The sequence below is a fragment of the Pholis gunnellus genome (assembly GCF_910591455.1).
Source record: "Pholis gunnellus genome assembly, chromosome: 19".
NCBI classification, from domain to species: Eukaryota; Metazoa; Chordata; class Actinopteri; order Perciformes; family Pholidae; genus Pholis; species Pholis gunnellus.
The window spans coordinates 19,026,105-19,051,010 of NC_136546.1; the positions used below are offsets into that span (position 1 = coordinate 19,026,105).

The following is a 24,906-nucleotide window of genomic DNA, read 5'->3' on the forward strand; positions in this document are numbered from 1 at the left end:
ATGAAAGTGAAAAGCTAAACTGTTTCCTGCTTCTGAGTTCTGCCCGATGCGGAAGTATCTTAAAGCTGCATTCTCTCTAATGTCCACCAGGGGGCGACTCCTCTGGTTGTATAGAAGTCTATGAGAAAATGACTCTACTTCTCTCTTGATTTATTACCTCAGTAAATATTGTAAACATGAGTTTATGGTCTCAATCTCTAGTTTCAAGTCTTCTTCAATACAGCATGATGTTCATTTAGTAAATGATGGTCCATTTAGAGTCAAACAGACCATAAAGCAGGGGATGCTTTAGGGCGGGGCTACCCGTATACTCGAGTATTCGTGGTGCTAGAGCGACCAAAAAGGAACCAAGAAAGAACCATATTTCAGCAAATTCTCACATTTGATTTATCACGTAAACACAACATAATACTGCACAATATATGAAACCCAACTATGTTATTATATAATGATAATAATCCATTATAATAGGTCTGCTGCATGAATTAATCATCTTATTATATTACGGAAAAGGAAAAGAGGAGTTCTGAATGTTTTCCTTTACACAAATAAAGACATTTAACACCATAAATTGCTGCAAAAATAAAAAAAAAACACCAGAATGCAGGAAATGTTCAAAATGTCCTCTGTAAATGCTCTAAATCTTCTGTATTTAATTCGCTTTTGTTAACAAAAATCACCAAATTGCTAGCGACGTGACTTTGCTCCAGGCGTCTAAGACACAGTATGCACCAAAAAAACCCAACGAGCTGCTTTGTGCTTCCTAATTTCAATGACAAATCTGGGTGCAAAAGCAAAAACACACCATCTGAGGGTCGGAAACATATCAAACTGTCGGAGCGCTGCTCGCACCGGTCGTCGTGTCGCCACTGAAGCAGCGCCCACAGCGTAATGAGTGTCCAGCAGTCCTGTGAAGCGAAGGACGCGACTGATCCAGGATCGGCTAAAACACAACGCGCGTTTGGTGAAGCGCAGCACGAGGCCGCAGCACTTTGAACTCTTCTCACCACTTTGCATTTTAGGGATTATTAGCGCCGGGAAACATGACGAGTTCAGACAACTTTCTGTACTCTCTGCAGCGAGCATGACTCGGTGTGTGATGCTGCTTCACCGCCTACAACAGATTTTTATACTTTATTTGAATCAGAAAGTCATTTTTTTCTGTGGTCATTTATATCTTTCCTCCCCTGCTGTTTTATGGCATTCATTACGCATTCATCTCTCGTTTGTCTTTCATTCTCTGAAGATGTGTGCATCATTTTATCCCCCCCCCCTGCTTGTATAAATACACCCAAACACTGTCTAACGTTTACGCTCTTTTGTTTTTTAATATACTTTGAGTTGGGCTTTATCACCCTGATGAGACTCAGAGGAACTAGGAAACAAATTAAATTCATTATCTGCACAGCAGCATACAAATAGCTCAGAGGTATAGTCGCAGTCTTTACTTCTTGGAAGGACAGTAAATGTCTCTGTAGTTTTAGCAACATTCAAAATACAGCATGAATTATAACTGGAGCTTGACTCTCAAGGACTTTTACGGAAAGTCACAATAGACTCCGACTTGTTTTTGACTGACGTGAGACTTGACTTGGACTTGTTTCAGTAGATTTGAGACTTGATGTGAAAATCAAGGACTTGAGACCCATTTGGGGAGACTTGAGACTTGATTTTCACTTGTCTTGATCAACTTGACTCAAACCTCTTCTTTGCATGTGTCCTGTACGTCCCCGGAAGATTAACTAAATGCAGAATGTCTTCTGTGTTATATCTACAACATCTCTCACACGGTTTGTTAGTCAGGCCCGAAACATTCAATATGTTCCAACCTTTTTAAAGAGAAGGGAATCTGTTGTCAGCTGTTGAGTACTCAGCATTCATCTGGGCAGAGTCGTTTATACAACATGGTTTTGACTGGATAATACTTTTTAATCTCTTGAGATCAAAAACACTTGAAGTGACGGCACAGAATGTTCCTCGGCATCCACAAGGACTGAAGTTGAGAGCTTAAGGACACGGGGCCGACACTGCAATGCTCGACTGTTTGATGTCAAGAGGAAAACAATCAGATCAACATCTTTTAAAAAAAGAATCATCAAGGAACTGTAGGCGGCAGCAGCTGTTCTCCAGTCCACAGAGGAAAGTGGATTTGGCAATTTTAGTAGGCAACCCGTATAAAACTAGAAAGGTGCCCTCAGTAGAGTGCAGATGTCCTCCAGGTGAGTCTGCAACGACCACTGCTGCGATGTGTGATTGAATCAATACGACCACAATTGGCTGACCCCTCGTCTTTACACGTGTCTTTCAAACTCAAAAAACAAGCAGCAATGTATGCATGCAATCGACTCGAAGTCATCGTATAAAAGACGTCTTACGATCTTGCAAAAAAAATCTGTTAGCCATGAGCCAAACACGACGTCTTAAAACAATAAAAATGAGCTGTTAGGTATGCAGCAGGGTCTGAACTGGTGGTACCGTTAGCCGTTAGCCAAACACACCAGGTGTCGGTTAAGGGTAGTAAGTGAGGAGTCAGCAGGCAATCAATGGCTGAATAAAACAGGTAGTTAAAGGTGTTTTTGAAGAAAGCGTGAGTCACCGCAACCACAAGAGATCCTCGAGCATGCAGCCATAACTGGGAACCCAAAATATTATGCAGTTTGCTGCAGCAGAATGCAAGATTTTCTAAAGCTGTTCCACATCTTCTGTAAAACTTCTCTCTCCAGACTCCAGGCGGTCAGGGTGAAATTAAACCTGGAGCGACACAGATGTGGACGTTTACACGTTTGAGAGGAAGTCTTTAGGTCACGCTGTCCTCCACTGCAAACAAGTCAAATAAAGGATCAAATGTTCCAGACTGTTCCAGACTTAATCAGTTCACATTTGCATGCAGGTTCTTTATCAATGATATCAGATCAAGTGATACGTTTGATTATATGATGGTCTGTGAAAATCTAAAAAAAAAGAAGCTGCAGCAGGAATTCGAGACTTCATGTTCTGCCTTGTCCCAGCAGTGTCTCTGCCTCTAACGACTCATCAGGGGGGGAAGATATGTTTTATTTTTTGGATTGCGCTGCATGTGGTGCTGATGCTGCGCGCGCGCCTGAGCCAGAAAAAACTAAACAACAGCCGCTCTGGAGGCTGAAGACCAATCAGCGCGCTTATCAGACTCCACCATCCCGTCTCTCTCTCTCTCTCGCTCTCTCTGTCTCTCTCTCACCCGGTGCACTTGTTCCCCCACAGTCTCCCTCACACTCTTCCTCCCTCTTTTTGCCTCCGACACAGGAAGATGGTACCGTGCACAGTGCGTCCTGCACGCGAACCAAAGGCGCTCACCGACTCGCTGCGGGACTTTTGAACTCACCATGCCGGGTTACGCGAGGTTCCTGCTCGTGCTGCTGTGTCTGATCCTGCTCGGGGAGTGCCGGAGACACAAAAGTAGGAGAAAGCGTTGGTCCGCGCCGGCGGAGACTCACAAGCCCGGCACGTAAGTACCGATAACGCTGCTTTTTATTTGATGTTGATTGAACTCTGACCTTTCGGACATCATCATAGGGACAGCGAGGATCATCACTTTAATCAGCCGCACATTTACGCGCAGCTCTGCGCAACAGACCAATCAACACTTCTATGAGTTTGACAGCGAACAGTTGAACGAGCGAACAGCTGATTTCCAAGAAGGTCCAGAATGTCCACATTAGCATGCAATCTGCACAATTTTAAGTCATGTTGTGGTTAAAAGGACCCTTCACATTTATTCAGACCCCGCTTGTCCTTCCTGTCAAAACTTCTGTCCTCGACCTACCTGCCGTATTGTCTTCATTATCTTTATTCGGATTGGCTTGAGGGTAACAGGAGAGTCTCCAAACAGAGAGGTTGAGAGTGGTTGTATTCTATGCCCCACTACTGTCAACGGGATCAAACATCGCTCAGTAGCAGCTGTAGCTTTGTCCTCATGTAATGTGCATGAATTTATTGTACAAAACATGGCTTTAATGTCTTCCCCCGCATATTAGTGCTGCACATTTCCAATTAATGAATTAATCTTCCTATTATTTTCTCCTGTCATCGTTTTGTCTACATTTTGTCTTCAACCCAAAAATGTGGGAGGTTTTGCTTAAAAAAATGCTTATTACAGCATTCAAAGCATATCTATTAATTTTCTCAATTTATTTAATCAATGATCATAACATAACACTAAGACGATGAGGAATATAATTGTCCCTAAACAAACAGTGAAGAGTGATTTAATTCTCTGCTCTGGTCGACATTACTCCGCTATATCTTTAGTTTTTTAATGCTGTATTAATGCTCTGCATATCGAATAGGCTATACAACCTTAAAGTATTAATCTAAGAAGTCACAGTTGTTGCTGATCATCTTTCTGGTTTTTTTCAGCACTACTGCACAGTCAGTTAGTTTCACCTCTTATTTTTCTTTATTTCAAATCTTATTTTTTATTGCAAAACCAATTGGTTTTAAAATGAGCTTTGCTTACAAACATAAAAATGTACATAGCAAAAAAACAAAAGACTGGTACCCTGTTCACTGCACCTCGTTAATTGTTTAATTTATTAGGAAGTACAAAACATTTTTTTCAATTCTGTAAAAACAAAATATCAGAGGGCTTCACATTTGCAGTTAAGGAGCTCCATAAGTCTGATGAGTGTTTTTTATTGTCATCAAATCCTATGTGTACACCAAAAACTACAATAAATGCATCTTACCCACAAAGGCTGATATCTTCCTCTTTGCCAAAGATCCCCATTAAAACACACCAGTGAGGCTCACTGTTGCACTGGGTGACATGTTCCTTAATTTCACAAACACACAAAGTTTATTTTGACTCAATCCCACACACACACCGTCCTCACTAGAGCGCCAAAAGTGGATTAATCCACCGCTGAAAGTAGTCCCCCGACAAATGCACCACTTCCTTACTGTTTGATTAAAATAACTACAGTGACGAAACTCCAATGGCACCTCTCTCCTCTCAGCCCTCTGACCAAGAAGGCCTCGGATGGAACCAAATCCCGAAAGACGAAGACCAGCCACCTTCTGCGCATAGACGAACACGACTTCACCATGAGGCCCGCCTTCGCAGGTGAGCTCTGTGAGCTTTAGGGGACTTTGCCGCTGCGATAATGTTGGCGGCAATGTGAGAATTATTCACTGTCGTTTCTTTAAATAAGAGCAACAGGAGAGTAGGGTTCACCATTTTGTTAAAGCTGAGTGTGAAACAGGCGGTAACTTCCGGTTCTGCCGAGTGAAGCCGATGCGGAAGTGTCTTAACACTTGCATTCTCTCTACTGACCACCAGGGGGCGACTCCTCTGGTCGTATAGAAGTCTATGAGAAAATGACTCTACTTCTCTCTTGATTTATTACCTCAGTAAACATTGTAAACATGAGTTTATGGTCTCAATCTCTAGTTTCAAGTCTTCTTCAATACAGCATGATGTTCATTTAGTAAATGATGGTCCATTTAGAGTAAAATAGACCATAAAGCAGGGGATGCTTTAGGGCGGGGCTACTGTGATTGACAGGTCGCTACCAGAGACGTGTACGACATTTCTACGTCACTCATCCGCAGTCCAAATGTGGTCACTTCTGTTTACTGGTTACGAAAAAGAAGATGGCGTTGGTCGTAATCCAAGATGGCGACGGCAAAATCGCCGTACTCAAGGCTTCATTACGTCAGTCCACAAGCCAATGAGTGACGTCACGACGACTACGCCCTCTTCTTATAAACCGTCTGTGGTGTGAAGCGAATGTTGATGCCACGCTGAGTTGGGAGAGAGCAGGCTTATTTCTTCCTGCACTTCATCCCTTCCGTTCAGCTCACAAACCTAAATAGCACAGAAATAGACGACATGTGGAGCCCAACACGGCCCCGAGATAGAGGAAACAAAGAAAGCAGGATCTACTGCACTGTAAATACATTCTGACACGGAGCTGAGCAGATGTCATCCTCCAGAGAAACCTCTTCCCTCTGAGGCCGTTAATTGTCACCTCTGGTTGTTTGTATCTTCCACTTAAATGTGCTCAAGTAAAAGTACTGTTACTGTACGAGCCACGTTTTTGATTTGTGCTTAAGTGTTGCATGCCTCCAAGGACTGGGTGGTGTTTTGGTCAACGTATCCTCATACAGTGATACGTTACTCCCTTATTTTTTGTGCGTTTTCCTCAGCAACACGTGTCAATTTCCGCTTGTTACGTGAATACGGTTCAGATCAATTTGCAGCCAGTAGCGGCTAAAGAGGACCTCTAATCGCTAAAGCTACTTTGCAAAAAAACCAAATACTCAAGTAGAAGTAAAATTAGGCATCAAAGTAGCTACTTGAGAAATTATATTTACTGAAAAAAATCACTTGAGTAACGACCCTAAAGTCGACGTTGGCTCTGTGTGCGTCCTCTCTACACCTTGAATGTCAGTAAAACGACACTGCTGCTGGGATTTGGAGGAGGCAATTAAAAATGAGAAGCTTATTTGTTGAACCAAAGCGGCCTATTCTCTGGTATTTAGCATGTTTCAGCACAGGAGGAGGCGGCGAGCTAAATGAAACGTCCCACAGTGAATTTCATGCTCCTCTGGAACTCCAGTCGCGGCCACAGATGGGAGCGAGGAACACTTTGTGTGTTTTTTTTTGCCCTGCGTCTGAAAGCTTTTGTTTGTCGACGCAGGCAGCTTCTTCTGCAGCAGCAGAAGAAGAAGAATGGGATTGTTTTATTCAAACATCATCAAAAGCTGACTGGTGTGAGCGCCCAGTGAGACTGCCATGTGGTTCCCTTCTGGCTTCAGAAGGAGCGACTGCAGTGTTACTAATGAAAGCCTCTTACACGGCGGTGCCTTCCGGGTATGGAGAGCGACGCCGCTTCGTGCCAACGGGGGTGTCAGCGTCAGTTCACTGTCCAAAAAGTGCACAATAAACCGCTTTGTTGTGAAGATATCGAATGGAGAAATGTAATTGTTTGGCTAAGATCCTTCCACAATGCCCGCGAGAGCGACTGTCGGTGATGTTTATGCTATCAATGGTGTGCAGGTGGAGCGACGAGTCTTGATAAGGTGTCTGTCATCCGACTTAAAAGCACCTGAAGTGATCCAATTGGACGGGTTCTGACTGTGGAAGCTGAAGGGAGGAATATTCGTCATCGCCAGTTGTGATTTCTTGTTTACATCTATTTGGGGAGCTCCTCCTTTCCCGTCTGCCTCGGGTTTTTAAAGGAACACATCTGATGAGGTGGACGGATCCGTCACGCGTTAGTCACATCTGCATTAAAGAAGCAACGTGTTTTCCCCCTCATTTCACCCCCACGGGATTCTGAAGGACCCGACACCAAATGCATCCTTTCACTTGAATTTCTTTCTAGCCGCTGCAACATATAGTGTCTAATGCTGTCTAATCCAGCCAGGGTAAACCAACAGTGGATTTACAGTTGCTAATCCATGAAAAGAGGAGCAGTCCAGCATCATTAATGGGAATGGATAAGTTGTTTTTTTCTCCCTCTATTCTGGACACACGTGTTGAAATTACGTGAGGACAACTCAGCCTGCGTTATTCAACACATGACATGAAGTGTAGCTGTAATTGGAGTTATGTTCCTTTCTGTCAAAGCTTTTATAAGATTAATTTATGTTTCAGGGTCAGCTGTGTGGTGTGTGATGAGGATGATTGACAGGTTTATATATCCGGTAAACCTTAAAGGAAAAGAGGGGAAATAACAAAATTCTTCCTCTTACAAATAAAAAGCTGAATTAATAAGTAATAAAACCAACAAAATCTCACTAAACTATGGTGCGCTACGTACCCCTCTAGTCTCTTTTCAACATAAACTTCTGTCTTCACAGGAAATGAGGTTTAGGTTTTTTCAATAAAAAAAGAAATTGCATAGCCCAAAATCACAAATCACAAATTTGCCCTAACTATACACCTGAGCCAGCCCTATATAAACCTGAGCCAGCCCTAACTATAAACCTGAGCCAGCCCTATATAAACCTGAGCCAGCCCTAACTATACACCTGAGCCAGCCCTAACTATAAACCTGAGCCAGCCCTAACTATAAACCTGAGCCAGCCCTATATAAACCTGAGCCAGCCCTATATAAACCTGAGCCAGCCCTAACTATAAACCTGAGCCAGCCCTAACTATAAACCTGAGCCAGCCCTAACTATACACCTGAGCCAGCCCTAACTATAAACCTGAGCCAGCCCCCAAGTAACCCTGAATTTAGGGAGTGCAGCTCTCTAGTGAGGTAATAAGGTACTATAACATAACATAACATGACATAACTGACTAATGACTCACGTGACTAGCGAGTCGATATAATTATATAAATTGAATTACATGCACAGCTATTTTCTCACTTCCTGTAGTGGAATCTATCCATTCAGATAGTTTTATGGGTTGTATGTGTTCAGGTGCAGAGAGAAAATGTCTCAGAGATGTCTGAGTCCTAAATATTGATATTGATCTTGTAATATCCTGAACCGAAACACACTGAATACTGAACTATTTCTTTAAAGGCTGCAGCAGTTTAATAATATGTTAGGGTATTTGATGCTTTTATTAGATAGTGGACAGTGTTGACATGACAGGAAATTAGGCAATAAAGGTTCCCGACCAGATGGATATCTTTAATCCTGGACACACAAAACCAAACAGTATCCTGCATGACTGCTCTGAAACCCTGAACCTCACGGGCAAGTTGGTTTGTAGTGATTTGACTAATTTGTTGGAGAGTACTGTATCACTAAATCAGAGTCTTAATAGAAATGAAAAGGGCCTTCAGGCTCTGTCTCGCCGATGGACCCTACATGAGATATTCTGTATAAATTGTTGATCAAATTACCGCAAATTGATTTCACAGACTTCAAACTTCCAGCGAAGCAGTGCTATCTGGGGTAATTTATGATGTATTATTGGAAAATTATGACGAAGCTGCCAAGTGTCTTCTGTGTGCACGGCACATAATGAGCACTTGAAGGAACGAGGCCATCGGGTCATTTTCTCCTCAGGCGCCTAATGAATGAATCCAGCCCTGCTTGGGGGAACTGGCCCTTTTATTTCTTTATTTTATTTTGCTATATGCCGGCTCAGAAAGTTTCATTATTTTCGTCTAAAGTAGAAAAACAGGATGAAAAACTCAGGAAACTGCCTTCACAAGGGGAATATTCCTCTATAGCCTAATTTAATATGTCTTTATTTTGCCTGAACATCTGCTGGTACACATCAAAATAATAGTCCCTCCCTAACACGGAAATCCTGTATTTTCTCAAATTAATGTTCCTACAAGTGTAACTTTCTTAATTAGACACATTATGAAATTTCACCCACGGGGATGAACGAAAGTCTAAACACACAGTGACTCAAATAATTAGCCTGGTGAAAAACGCAGTAGCTGGATGAATCCCCCACATGTAGCTAATAAAGTTTAGCTCCCGCTGTAAATGCATATAATTTGTGTGCTTTTGTTTTTTTGTGCTTTTTTTGACGATAATTCCATTATAAATAGTACGACGTGGAGTTAAATGATGCCGTTGGGGTTTAGTCGAGCTCTCAGGAAAGCAGAACCGTGAAACTATCAGGACGGCTCTTCTGCCTGCTGCGCGCGCCCATAAACAGGCTGCTTTTAGCATTTTAACTTTGACTTATAGTGTTTGCTCCTCTGTGATGTTGATGCTCGTTGTTGTGGTGCTCATGCTTTGTGGGGGGAAAACACTGGCTGGCAACACTCTCGCTTCATGCCCCATTTGAAAACAGGCCACACGGAAGTGCTACCGAGGGCTACGAGGGCCAGCAGGACTTATGATGCGGAGCATCTCTGTGACGCATTCGTGGGTCTCATCTGATGATCGGTGACGTGGAATAATTCGCTGATGCTGTCAGCTGAAAATAGCAAACGGAAATCTTCTGGCAAAACCACACGCAGGACATTTCATGTGTGTCTGATTGTCCCGTGTGAACACACACACACACACACACACACACACACACACACCTCCGTTTTTCAGCCTCGATCTGAAGCCAACATTTTGAACATTGTTGCACAGAAAACAGTGTCCTTTTTTGTGTCCTTGCGGACCCCGATTGGTTTCCGGCTGTGGCCTCCTGCGATCCAGCTGCAGGGTTTTTACTCAGCAGGTGTCTGGTTGTTACGTCCACTGAGGCAACACGTCAACAGGAGCTCAAGCCTTGCTTGAATCTGGCTCGTGACATGCGACATATGGTGTGAGTACGAGTAGGGAGGACACTCTGCCGACAGCTGGAACTGGGCACGAGTTGACGTCCCCTCTTCCAGGTAGCAGCTTTGCTGGGCCACCAGTTGCGTAACGCTGGCACTCTCGCTGCTGCTCAGATTAATACTACAGCCGTCAATGTGCCTTTAATACACTCATGACACAAGGGTGTGATAAGGATACTCTTCCATATAACTGTACATCCCTAACCCCTCTTGTTGATATGCTCCAGCTGAGGCCGTCTGCAATTGTTTTTCAGCGTCAACAAATCATATGTTGTTGTTTCACCCTGTTTCGTTCCATCGGAAGCAAATGCCGTTAGCCGGTTCTCAGTGCTATTTAACGACATAACTCAGGAGCCATACTTCTCTTCAGATCTACCTGATTCTGATAAGTTGAAGATGTAACTTCAAAACTAACTGAGATAGTCGAGGGGCCTGAAATATTCTAATTTATGTGCATCGGTTTGATATGAATCTGCAGGTCCAGCTGTCCCCGTTGGAGTGGATGTTCAGGTGGAGAGCTTGGACAGCATATCGGAGGTAGACATGGTAAGTGGCTTAAATGTGTAAAATACCTTTTTAAAGATCCTCCCAATGATTACGAACCAGGATTGTTGTGGGTTGAGCACCTTTGGAGCCCGATGAGGAACCCTGGGTGGATTCTAGATGAGAGCCTTGGACATAAAAGGATCTTCTTGTTAGCACCCTTAGAAGGTGGAAAGGTTCTAGAGAGAACCTCCAGAAAGGGTTTTAGGTGGAGCCATTACACCATAGAAGGGTTGTCTGTAAAACCTCTCGGAGGAGGTTCTGGGTGGAACCTTTCGCAGAATTAATCGAACTGTTAAATGTTTTCATAATGGATTAATCGGTAAAGAAACAATGTTTTCTCAGATTTCAGCTTTTTAAATGTGAACATTTTCTGGTTTCTTTACTCCTTCGCGACAGTAAACTGAATATCTTTGAGTCATCTTGGGCTTCGGGAAAATCTGATTATCTGACATTTTACAGACAAAACAACTAATCGAGTAAATAATGAAAATAATAGTGAGTTGCAGCCCTCATTGCTATTGTTTTTAGAATAGATTCTGTTTTGGGCGTAAAAATGAAGGATTACTTTGGATTATTCTCTTTAAAGCAAAAACCAACAACAAACTCAAAGTAATGAGATTATGGGAGAATAGACACATAATGTAATCATTAGCGCTGCTATTCCAGTGGATTATGTTACTGGTGGCAAATGTAACCCCCCCCCCCCCAAAATAAATCTATGACAAATTACTTTGACAAATGAGCTCATACTGCTTCAACACATGGGGGAGAAGCAGCTAATGAGGCAGGAACCCTCTTCATTAACAGCATGAGGACGAACACATGAGCACAACGATGACTAAGACGATGGGGACGCGTGTCTTCTCGATCCAATTTCTTTTTTGATTGGACTCATAAGATCAGAGCCTGAATACAGTTCACAGTAATCCGTTGTCCTTTATCAGATATCTGTGTTCGGCTTCCTGCGCTTTGAACTGATGAACGTAACCTTTTTAGTTATAGTCATTTAGCTGTTGTTTTCAGTTGGATTATCAGAATCAGATTATGAAAGCTCAATGGTAGGAATTGTTTATTTTGCCGAGTAATGTAATTAAATCAACCTTCTGTTCTGGAACCAAAAATTGGATCCGAAACCGTCGTCCTGATGTTGTGTAAGCTCCGGTTTTGCAAGGACGACCAAGGATTACATTTAATTTGGATCCCAGTGTGTATTTAATTGTTTTGGAGCAGAGGGGGGGGGGACGGGGACGGCTGCTCTTAATGACATTATGTCATGTCACAAAGCTGCAGGATGCGGTTACACAGGAAACCATCTTCTGCTGTTTCATTTAGAGGTTAACGGGTTCAGCAGAGACGAGATTTAAAAAAAATGTATCATTGTCTACATTTCACATGAAAAGACCGAAACCAACGATGTGTCGGTCTGTTTATCAATACTTTCTGACCTCACTACCCCGTCTGTGGCTCTCAGCTCCAAGCCCATCGCCTCATATCTAAAACATCTCATAAACCCTCACAAGGCTCAGTCATTTCCTCAAACCAGCGGGCCATTGTAGTTTTTAGCTAACATTACCAAAACAGGAGAAGAGGGTAGAGGCGTCGCAGTGGTGGAAATAGTCAAACTAACTCAATCGTATCAATCTGTTATAATATCGCTGCACTAAAATGATTAACTTATCCATATATTTACCGTACACTTGGGAATGCCTTCTGTACGTTCTACATTGGACAAAATAGATTTGCGGGGCGTGTGAAACGCTCCCTTCGTGTAGAGAGTGCAGCGATCGAGCAACGGTGCATTTTGTTGCTAATTAATTCAACTGTTCAAGTATTTCAGGGATTATGCAACTGGAAGTTTCACAAAAACAGTTGTTTTTCTACACAAGAAACACACAAAGAAGTAGTGCATTTATTGAATTTGCATAAGGAGAAATTTAAACAGCAGCAATAAAACCAATTCTCTGAGCAGATAAAATGGTTGAAATCTTAACATTGTCCGTCAACTTTGACTGTGTTTGAGCACCAAACATCATTAATGTAAACACAGAGTCCACCTCCTCTCGACACACCGGAGTCCTGCTGATCCCGGATGCACGATGTAGCCAGGTCAGCCTCCCGATGTCGGGTTAGCCCGAGGTCTCACATGTTCCAGACAGAATGTGTAACTTTTGTCTCGCTTTAAAAGATTCACCTTCCAGGACCCTCAAAATCAATTTGTCCCAGTTGTTTTAAACAGCTAATATGCTTGCAGTTATATAAATAGTCAAGGATACGTTGAGATCACAGCACTTGAAACCATCTCTCATTAGTAAACTTACTACACATCACAGTTGTTACTCGCTGGACAGATTCAGACATGACCCTGAACTCGTCGTCTTACGCAACATCAAAGGTACTTTTATGGTCGATGCCAAGAGTGCAATATGTTGCTGCTGCCATTATTCCAAACTGATCTGATCTTATGTAATGCCATGAGGAGAGTGGTATAGAGGATGATCTGTGCAGCCGGGGGGGGGGGGTAGTAGTGCAGGAGTCCCTGCATAGCAACAGAGGTTGGAGGCGATAAAACAAAGGTAATCTCGGACCGATGGAAGCTGTGGATTGAGGTTAGTTAACATATGTTCGGCACCTCTCTTGACCATGTATGTTTAGTCAAAAGCAATCCATAAAATGCAGCAGCAACGGGTCGCAGCTCTGTAATCCCATGGAGTTCAATAAACCCAGTGGCTGTTTTCTGTTTCTGTCACCCCTCCCCCCCCCCCCCCCCACCCGCCCCGACCCCTCAGGACTTCACCATGACCCTGTATCTGAGGCACTACTGGAAGGACGAACGGCTGGCCTTCCCGAGCTCCACCAACAAGAGCATGACCTTTGACGGGCGCCTGGTGAAGAAGATCTGGGTGCCCGACGTGTTCTTCGTCCACTCCAAGAGGTCCTTCATCCACGACACCACCACTGAAAACATCATGCTGCGGGTGTTTCCCGACGGTCACGTCCTGTACAGCCTGAGGTGAGGACACGCACACAGATATCTGCCATGTCGGGGCTTTTTTTCTCCCACCAACCAAATGCGACTTGGCAGGCCTTGTTGCAGCATGCACAGCACAGAGCTGGTGATGTTTACGCTCTGCTGTCTCCCCCCCCCCCCCCCCTCAGGGTTACAGTTACTGCTGCGTGCAACATGGATTTCAGTCGTTTCCCTTTGGACTCGCAGACGTGCACGCTGGAGCTGGAGAGCTGTAAGTACTCCACTCTATTGCTGAGAACATAGACTGTATATAAGCAGTGGATGTAGTCATCGTGACATAACTGATTTTTTTTTGTTTTGAAGCCTTGAGTTTGGCATTTTGGCCGGCAACATCCTGGCTTTTTGCAACCAATGAACAGTAGTGACCATATTTGAACTACAGAGAGGTATACAGCTGTGGTAGAGACCTGTCAATCAAAAGGTGAAATGTTATTCATTACTGTTTTATTACTATTAACTGTTAGTAAGAAGTGACAGGTGTTTTCACATGAGTGGGTATTAATCAGAATCAGAAACGGTTTATTCCCAAGTCTTCTCAACACAGCATGATGTTCATTTAGTAAATTATGGTCCATTAAGAGTCAAACAGACCATAAAGCAGGGTATGCTTTAGGGCGGGGCTACATTTGTATTGTCTACGTTGTCTCTACGTCACTCCTCCACAGTACAAATATGGTCACTTCTGTTCACTGGTTGCAAAAAACAGAAGGCGACGGCCAAAACGCCGAACTAGAGGCTTCAAAACCGCAGTCAACAAACCCAGTTCTTTTATATATGGTCTATGATTTTCACACACAAGGATTAGGACTTGGTGATCAGATTGTTACATGACAATAAAGACTGACATGATTAAAATAAATGATGTGAAAGTGTGGGTTTTGATGCCTTTGGTCACAGGAAATCCTCACATGCCTAAGCCTGTATCCGTCCTACTGCTGCAGCTGATACTGAACTCTATTCTTGCGTTCATGTGTTTCTGTCCTTCAGATGCGTACACAGACGAAGACCTGATGCTGTATTGGAAAAGCGGCGACGAGTCCCTGAGCACCGACGACAGGATTTCTCTGTCTCAGTTCCTCATCCAGAAGTTCCACACGAGCTCCAGACTGGCTTTCTACAGCAGCACAGGTAGACAGAGTTTACATAGAACTCATTCTAAAAGGCTGATGTACCCGATGGTAAAAAATGGCTCCTATAGGAGCTCTAAAGTCTTCATGCTCACTGTGTGGCAATTAGTATTTTCACTAAGTTGTTGTTGTTATGAACCGAAACGGGAAGACTTTAAATTAACATTAAATTCTTTAATGTCACCTGCTCTCTTCTGCACTCTGTCAGTTGCAGGGAATGCTTATTTTTCATTGCACTGTGCAAGAATATTTAATTTCTATATAATAGTATAATGTTTTTTCTCACAATTTGATGTTCCTATTACGTTGCAAACTTTTCTAAAGGACAGTTCTTTGCCTTTCTGGATCTCCAATCTGCTCCTTTTCTTTCACTCAAGGACATTGTTTCTCTGAACATTACAGTTTTCATGGTACAAAATAGTGCTACTAAGGGATTGAAATAGTAACATATATTAATTATATTAATAAATATATAAAAGCTGAAAGCTGCTACTGAGTGAAGCTTTCAGTGAAAGCTCTGAAAATAATTGTTTGGCTTTGCCCAATGAGGTTTTACTCAACCCGGTGAGATTAGCACTGGATCCAGAGAAAAGCTGTTCCTCTGAGAAATGTTTTTGAATCAGAAACTCAGAAACTAGAACACTGATGTGAAAAAAACACCTTTTGGGCTATTTCAACATTTCCCTCACATTGTTATTTGTTACTTTGCTCTGCTGTCATAAATGTTGTTATCCAATGCAATTATCTCTTTACTATTCAGATGTTGTTTTTTGATTTATCGGGCGCTGTGCAGATCAGTTCATTCCACCTGGCTCCGTGTTTATTGTGGTATCATTTCTGTTTTTACCTCTGACACATACAAGAACAAACCTTCTCGTTATTCTGCTTCTTCCCGGTCTCCAGGCTGGTACAACCGTCTGTACATCAACTTCACTCTGCGGCGTCACATCTTCTTTTTCCTGCTGCAGACCTACTTCCCCGCCACTCTGATGGTCATGCTGTCCTGGGTGTCCTTCTGGATCGACCGCAGGGCCGTCCCTGCCAGAGTCTCGTTAGGTAACACGATGAACCATCCGGCCTGTTCACGCGTATTATCAAAATGCCTTTTGCCCAATACGTGCTGAAAATGTAAACATTTAACTCGTATGACTGATCTGCTGAAACATGGACAATACCAGCTGACATGAATGAACACATTTCTGAAGAGACCCTCTACAAGACTTGCGTAGCTTATAGCGCCGACTGCTGACGGAACTACGCCGTAGCCACGTTTATTCACTCCGAACCAGTTTGCATTTCTTTATGCGAGACATTTCAAAATTCACTTGACAATTGAATTGCAACGCAGCAATTGACTTTTGCTTGTTTAATCTGTACACAAGCAGGAATGTAATATGACAATTTGTGGTTTTAAGGGGAGTTACAGCCTCAATGTTGGCAACTTAATGACTTTCTTGCTAGCTTTAAGGACTTTCAAAACCCCTTTTAGGGAGTTTTTTTTGTTAAAGCACCAAGTGACAAATTTATTAGGTGGACCTTAACTCCTCAGCCTTGAAGAAAGTCTCCAATTATTGTCGGTGAATGTTCTCTCATGTGCCTGTGGCGCTCTAGACTTATGCTTATGGACTTAGATATTTCCACTGGAACCTTGAAGTCGGGAGAACCTCACCAACCCTGACCTAAAAAAAAATCCAAGATTACTGCAGAAGTGAAATTTGTAATATTATACTGTTTATTAGCACTTCTGTCTTGTTTGTGTCTCATTGGTCGTAAACACAAAGCTGTCCAAATTCCATCTGTGGACATGTTGCTACGGTGTTTGTATGTGCAAAATACAGCGTAACGGTTTGTTATCAACTGGTTTCTTTTCCGACTTGTTGTGCATCATGTCACATCATCCCCATTGTCTTGTCTGGGGACCACCTTCTCCTTTTCTTTTTGTTTTTAACAGTTTCAGTTTCCCCAGTTTCTCGTCTCTGCCCTCCAAGTTCCAGAAGTTGATGTCTGTTCTGGACTGACGGAGACAAACATGGACATGAATTTTGTTTTCTGTGCTTCAGGTATAACCACGGTGCTCACCATGTCCACCATCATCACTGGAGTCAACGCCTCCATGCCCAGGGTGTCCTACATCAAAGCTGTGGACATTTACCTCTGGGTCAGTTTCGTCTTTGTCTTCCTCTCCGTGCTCGAGTACGCAGCCGTCAACTACCTGACGACGGTGAGGGACGGTAAAGACCGCAAGCTCAGAGAAAAAGCCAGGCAACAGGTACCATTTTTTTAGAAACGACGTATGTCTCCCAAACGGTGCTTTCGTGAACTTCTTATTCAAGCCTGATTCCTTTTGCTCTCTTTTGCTCAGTCGCAGACACTCCCCTGCACCTGCGGCATGTCCCACGCCAGGACCATGATGCTGGACGGCACGTACAGCGAGGCGGACGCCAACAGCCTGGCGGGGTACACGCGGGGCTCCATTGTGCCCGAGGATTCGTCGGAAAAACAGGAGCGGATGGTGGTGCATCTCTCCCTGGACAAAGAGCCCACGGGGACCAAGAAGAAGGGCATCCGTGGCTTCCGGATCATCCAGAACACCCACGCCATCGACACCTCCTCTCGCATGATCTTCCCCGGCGCCTACATCCTGTTCAACCTGGTCTACTGGTGTGTGTACTGCTGAGCGTGTGCATTTGAGCCGCAACTGTAACAGTGAAGGACGGAAACTGCGAAATCTTTTTGTTTACCTGTTTGAAGAGAGAGATACAGCCGTTTCTATTCTGCATGTTCAAGTGGAGCAACGGGTTTCGACAGGATGGCAAAAGCAAATCGGCGGCTTCTGGGTGTGAATATCTCAAAAGGCCCGCATGTCATCGCTGGACTGGACCACTTAAACAGCTTCTCCTGCTTCACGTGGTTATATCACGAGCTCATTCTTACCCTCAACCAGTGTGCGAAATACGTACGCAATATACAAGAGTTAATGGTTGCACACACATCAATCAGTAATCAGCTGATATCGTTAACAATAAAACCACTCACACAACTACACAGCCACGCCCTGCAACAGAATACGCACGCTCGCCTCTCTCTCTCTAACCCAACTCTCGGACCTCGGCTTCTTCTAGTTGCCGTCTTAGTATCCGAGAAGAGGAGAGACAATGTCTTGTTTTATTCCAGGTTCTCACGAAAGGCACAAGATCAAATTTGTCCAATGGGGGTCCGTTTAGGTCCCCAAACGGACATTAAGACAGGCTCGCTTAATGAATAATGAAAACTGCTGGGCATTAGTAAGCTTTAATAAGACATTTAAGAGACAATTACAGGAAACAAATGATTGTCTTATGATTTTAGAGACCCCCCCCCCACCCCGAAATTTAACAATTGAGGCTCTCAGGGGGTCTCGAGAGTCAATCAAGGGGTCTCGGACCACCTCGTATTTCGCACACTGCTCTCAATCATACTCCCAACCACATCGTGGGGCTGTTTAATTCCATTTGTACAGAAATAAAAAACAGACAAAAAAACGTAAGCCACCGTAAACGATGGCAACATATCACTGTTGACTCTGCAGCTCTGCTTGCTATTAATATGACAAACCCCCAAAACAGAGGTGACAGACTGCCAATGTTTTAAAGCCTTTGTAGTCAATCTTTGTCTGAAGCTCATTTCAATATATCATTTTGGTGTTAACTTCAGCATTAAAGACCCAAACGCACTGAGAGCGATAAACGCTGTGCGTCAATTGATGCTCCCATGATGCACTGCATCAAATTTGAAATGCCAACACACAGAACCAGCAGTTTTGTAGGAAAATGTTGCTATTCAGGCGACATTTTTGTATATTACAGATAGCCCTTAACATTCATTATTGATATGATATAAATTAAAGTTTAGCTTATTCATAATGTGAAATTGGTGTCATGCAATCCATAGATGGAAGAAGTATCACTCTGTTGGAGTGTGGACGACTCACTGGTGTACAGTGGTGTTACAGACGCCGTCCTGCAGAGAGAACATAATTTACATAAAGTAGTGACAGCTGATGTGACCTACAGCCGGCCAAGTTTGTCATTTTAAGCAGTGAGAGCATCAGTAGTATTTTTATTAATTTCATAGAACATCATCCTGTGGGGAATAATGTGCTTTTGTCGCTGAAAAATCGAAACAAGCTCAGAGTAGAGACGTCAAAGCAGTTGGAAGCACGTCGTTACACTTCTAGTGCATGTCCGGCCATTTGAAACAACAGGTGAACTCCTTCAGCTCAGGGTCCAGCGGGGCCTCCGCCTTGGACCTGCAGTCGGAGCTCCAGCGGGAGGAGGAGAGCTCCGCTCCCTGCAGCAGCGTCTTCTCCTCCTCCTCCTCCTCCAGGAGCAGAGCTTCTCCTCTCTGGAAGCTAACACCAACACCACGCTACTGGAGACCCAGGACGTATTGCTGGACCCGCTGGACGGAAGGGAGGCACAGGAGAACCAGAACCAGGACTGAGAGGGGCAGACTGTCGGACCCTGCTGCAGTAAAATGAGAGGTTTTCTAAAGAGACTCTGGCGCTCAGAAACACTACCACTTTGGTCCACAGGAAGCGCCAAAATCAACACAAAATGAAAGTTTCTCGTAGCAATGTTTCTCTGCAACACTGAACATTGAAGTTTTAGTTACATTTCTTTGTAATGTTTTTTTTACAATGTGGAGAAATGGTAATTAGCGGACTACAGATGCTTCACAGCGAGCTGAAAAACACAAACCATGGATATTTCATCACCAATTGTGTTAGCTGACAGTTGGCTATTTAAACAACCAGCTGAAAATGAGCAACATTAATGTGGTTTTGGACAACACAAACAATATTAGTCAAATTTTACTCTCCGTTTTGGTCTCTATCAACTCCTGAGAAATATCAGTGTTGTGTGTCGTGACTATATTGAGTCTGATATTGAACTGAAGTTGGACAGTTAGATCTGAGCCAGAGTCAACTTTTTGTGCAAACCAGCCCCCATCTAGACTTCCCTAAACATCCCGTTCTTCTCTGAAGCGCTCTTTCTTCAAGATCAAACTGTCAAAAATAATAAGAGCAGATCATTTGGCTGCTATTTCCTCTGTAACCTTTGGATCTGACTGAGTCACAGAAGAGTCCGGAGCAGATGGCTAATGAGGCAGTAAGTGTGCTAAATACCAGACTGTCTTCTCTTAACGGCACTCCTACCACATTGACAAATTTTCAATTAAAGTGAGAGTAAATGCTTCTGCTGTGTATTACTCATGGACTACTGTTGGCATTTACCAGACTGAAGCAACCCATAAAGCCAGAATTAAACAGGATGTTACTACTGTATGGGGTTTTAAAAGCACCACACACCACTGTTGCTGAGCAAAGTCTTCTATTTATTCATGTATTTACAGTTTGTTCATTCACTAAGTTTCTTTTATTTGATATTTATTTATTTATTTTTAGTGCAGCGATGGATCTATGTGCCATTATACCTTGATGCATGCTGCAGAAGAGCGATGCTGTATCTTTCTAGATGTATATTTCTATGAAAGGACTTGAAAACACAGGAAGCTTTACTAGTGATGTAACCAACTTGAACCGCCTTAACTTCTTTTTTTTAATACACCAACATGGTTTAATGGCTGTATTTTTGTTTGTTTCTTCATTTATTTGTTTGCGTAAAATGAGTGAATGCATAGTTTTATATTGGAGTTTTCTGATCAGAATTCCATCCAATTCAGCATTTAATCACGTGGGTAAATAGTAAGATAGAAGCTGTGGTGTGTGATTTCATCCATCACAAGTGCTGCAGTTTGTTTACACAATACTGGTGCACAAGTCAGTGTTTCAAAAGCAGATTCTACCTGCAGAAATATATACATTTTAAAGCAGTAATTTGACATTTTGGGAAATTGATATAAATTATACATCAAACAGATGTAAGAAAGAAACCTGGTTAGAGACAGTGAGTGAACACAACAGACTCCTTTTCTGTTTGTAAACATGACGTATTTTTCTGGGTGGTGCGTAGATGGAGGCAGAATAATTCTCTCAACACTTGGGAATGTTAATATTTACCAATAATACCAGATAGTTAGCTAGCTAGCTTGTCCATCTCAAGAACTGGCTAATTAGCAAACTAGCTTGTCCATCTCAAGAACTGGCTAGTTAGCTAGCTAGCTTGTCCAGCTCAAGAGTTGGCTAGTTAGCTAACTAGCTTGTCCATCTCGAGATCTTGCTAGTTAGCTAACTAGCTTATCCATCTCTAGAGCTAGTTAGTTAGCTAGCTAGCTAGTCCATCTCCAGAGCTATCTAGGTAGCTAGCTAGTCCACAAAGCTTCACTGGCAACCAGCCGGCTGTTGGGGATAATTTTCTGTAACAAGTGTAGCTTGCTAATTAGCCAACCGCTAAATGTATTAACTTAAACAATGTAATACTTCATCCACACACACGAAGGCTAAGTTAAACTATTAGCAACATTTTTATGCCGAGCTAGGCTAACCAACTTTTGGCTCTAGCTCCATACTTATTGCACAGCTTTATTTTTATGTATTTTAAAGGTGCATATCATTTTGGAATGAAACTCTCATTACAGCAAGTCAGATGGCGTCTCAATGCAAAAAAACAAAACCAGAAAGAAGAAGCACGCTTGCCAGATCCGTCAGCTTCCAAACCGACATCTCTTCTACTTCATCTCCAGAAAACAATGTTCAGAATGTAATTTCATAAATAAAGACTTTCTTTCACACATTTAAACGACTCCTGATTTACATATTTTTGAAGATCCAACATATGACAGGATTTGAGGCCACAATCCTATGGAAGCCCCAAAAAAAAAAAGATCATGATGTTTTTTTGGGTTTTTTTTTTTTGCATGCGCTTCAGTGACGATCTCCTCACAGGTTCCTTCATCCCCTTGCCAGTCTTTCCATGAAAACAACATGCAATTCTACACCAGGTAACTATTACTGGTGACTTTTGTAAATGTTAAAATATATTATTGTAAAAGCTACATTAACAGCAATCTTGTAATGTGTTTAGCTGCAACAGTGGACTGATTGAAAGACTTTATAATTATATTGATTGAATGATATGATAGACTTCTAATCTCTATTTTTTTTTTTTTTTGACTTTTTTCCGGTTAAATAAAATAAAATAAAATAAAAAAAAACATCATGATCTTTATTTTTTTTTTTACTTTTTTCCGGTTAAATAAAATAAAACAAAAAAAACATCATGATCTTTTTTTTTACTTTTTTCCGGTTAAATAAAATAAAACAAAACAAAAAAATCATGATCTTTTTTTTTTTTTTTTTACTTTTTTCCGGTTAAATAAAATAAAACAAAAAAAACATTATGATCTTCTTCTTTTTTTTTTTACTTTTTTCCGGTTAAATAAAATAAAACAAAAAAAACATTATGATCTTTTTTTTTTTTTTTTACTTTTTTCCGGTTAAATAAAAAAAAAAAAAAAAAAAAAAATCATGATCTTTTTTTTTTTTTTTTTTACTTTTTTCCGGTTAAATAAAATAAAACAAAAAAAAAACATTATGATCTTTTTTTTTTTTTTTTTACTTTTTTCCGGTTAAATAAAATAAAACAAAAAAAACATTATGATCTTTTTCTTTTTTTTTTTACTTTTTTCCGGTTAAATAAAATAAAACAAAAAAAACATCATGATCTTTTTTTGACCGTCTTGGTGAAGAGAGAGCTGAGCCGGAAGGCAAAGCTCTCAATTTACTGGTCGGTCTACGTTCCTACCCTCACCTATGGTCACGAACTCTGGGTCGTGACCGAAAGGACAAGGTCGCGGGTACAAGCGGCCAAAATGAGTTTCCTCCGTAGGGTGGCCGGGCTCAGCCTTAGAGATAGGGTAAGGAGCTCGGACATCAGGAGGGAACTTGGAGTTGAGCCGCTACTCCTTCGCATCGAAAGGAGTCAGCTGAGGTGGTTCGGGCATCTGATTAGGATGCCTCCTGGACGCCTCCCACTGGAGGTTTTCCGGGCACGTCCAACTGGGAGGAGACCCCGGGGAAGACCCAGAACACGCTGGAGGGATTATATCTCCCAGCTGGCCTGGGAACGCCTCGGGATCCCCCAGTATGAGCTGGAAAATGTTGCGGGCGAGAGGGAAGTCTGGGTCAGCCTGCTTGGCCTGCTGCCACCGCGACCCGACCCCGGATAAGCGGAGGAAAATGGATGGATGGATGGATCATGATCTTTTTTTTTTTTTTTTTACTTTTTTCCGGTTAAATAAAATAAAACAAAAAAAACATTATGATCTTTTTTTTTTTTTTTTTACTTTTTTCCGGTTAAATAAAATAAAACAAAAAAAACATCATGATCTTTTTTTTTTTTTTTTTTACTTTTTTCCGGTTAAATAAAATAAAACAAAAAAAACATGATCTTTTTTTTTTTTTTTTTTAACTTTTTTCCGGTTAAATAAAATAAAACAAAAAAAACATTATGATCTTTTTTTTTTTTTTTTTTTACTTTTTTCCTGTTAAATAAAATAAAACAAAAAAAACATTATGATTTTTTTTTTTTTTTTTTTTACTTTTTTCCGGTTAAATAAAATAAAACCAAAAAAACATTATGATCTTTTTTTTTTTTTTTTTACTTTTTTCCGGTTAAATAAAATAAAACAAAAAAAACATCATGATCTTTTTTTTTTTTTTTTTTACTTTTTTCCGGTTAAATAAAATAAAACAAAAAAAACATTATGATCTTTTTTTTTTTTTTTTTTAACTTTTTTCCGGTTAAATAAAATAAAACAAAAAAAACATTATGATCTTTTTTTTTTTTTTTTTTTACTTTTTTCCGGTTAAATAAAATAAAATAAAATAAAAAAAAACATCATGATCTTTTTTTTTTTTTTTTACTTTTTTCCGGTTAAATAAAATAAAATAAAATAAAAAAAACAACATAATCTTTTTTTTTTTTTGCTCGTGGTAATGGGCTTCCATACAATGCTGTCAAGCTCCCTCACTCTGGTTTCTAATGAGAGGAAGAAGCAGCTGTACTGAAAACATTCATAAAATCCAAGAATAATGTATCAGACACAATCTTCCTGCATAACGCACATCTGTCTCTAATCCAGATTTTAGAGTGCACTCTGGGCACATCTAATCCCTAAATAAACAAATCACGTCAGATTTGCCTATGCTACCACTACTTAAAAAATAAAAAAAAAACAGCACTGCAGCAAGGCAACTGATCCTGCGGTCTAGTCCTTGTTCATTAGTGCATTTTCTGCTTTAAGGTAACTCACTGACTCATGTTCTAATATGTCTGGCTGTGGTTTATACCCACCGGCAGATCCTCTGACGTCTGCTGTGTCTTGTAATATGTTGTGTCTGGGATGTCTTAATAAACATTTACACACACATTTCTTTGAAATGAACTACCCCCCTAAAAAACGGAAACATGATATAAATAGTTTACAAATCCCTGCGTATGCAAAGCCGACGGCTTTGGGTAGTTTGGTTGGATTTGAACAGGAAGGAAAAGGATCAGATTTGAACTGAGCGTGACCCAGAATTAGGGGTTTTGGTCAACGTTTTTTTCTTTTAAATCGTTGCTCAGTAGACATTAAAAATCATCTGCGTTACTGAGGTAATGTCACCCTCATTTACAGGGTTACTCAGGTAGAATGTTTTGGCACTGAGAATATCTGTTTCAGTCACCTTAACACATCTATGAGTACAAATCTAATAGGAGTAATAACGGGATTTGTGAGACCATGTGTCCTCTCCTCCACTGTTAATATAATGGAAGTCACCTTACTTGTACATCTGATCTATTTAATCAATTGTTCTCTGTACAATAAGGCCAAGTTGCCCAGTAATTGTGACCTGGATGTTGACGCTAATTAACATGCAAAAGTCATAAAAGGTCTAAGTACACAACTCATTTGGAGGAATAGGTTTAACATTTTCATAAATAGACCTTTTTGCTTCACGTCTGTGAACGAGGAGTTTGAT

At 41.5% G+C, this 24,906-nt stretch overlaps 1 protein-coding gene across 1 annotated transcript; it reads left to right on the forward strand.

Annotated features, from left to right (window-relative positions):
* Positions 1 to 3,362: 3,362 nt before the first annotated feature.
* Positions 3,363 to 17,616, forward strand: LOC306711478 (gamma-aminobutyric acid receptor subunit rho-2-like; the record flags this gene model as incomplete). Its single annotated transcript, XM_079180444.1, has 9 exons — positions 3,363 to 3,484; positions 4,995 to 5,101; positions 10,717 to 10,784; positions 13,571 to 13,794; positions 13,941 to 14,023; positions 14,800 to 14,940; positions 15,843 to 15,995; positions 17,000 to 17,208; positions 17,302 to 17,616. The coding sequence occupies 9 exons, from the start codon at positions 3,363 to 3,365 to the stop codon at positions 17,614 to 17,616; spliced, it is 1,422 nt and encodes a 473-aa protein (XP_079036570.1).
* Between the last annotated feature and the right edge of the window lie 7,290 nt (positions 17,617 to 24,906).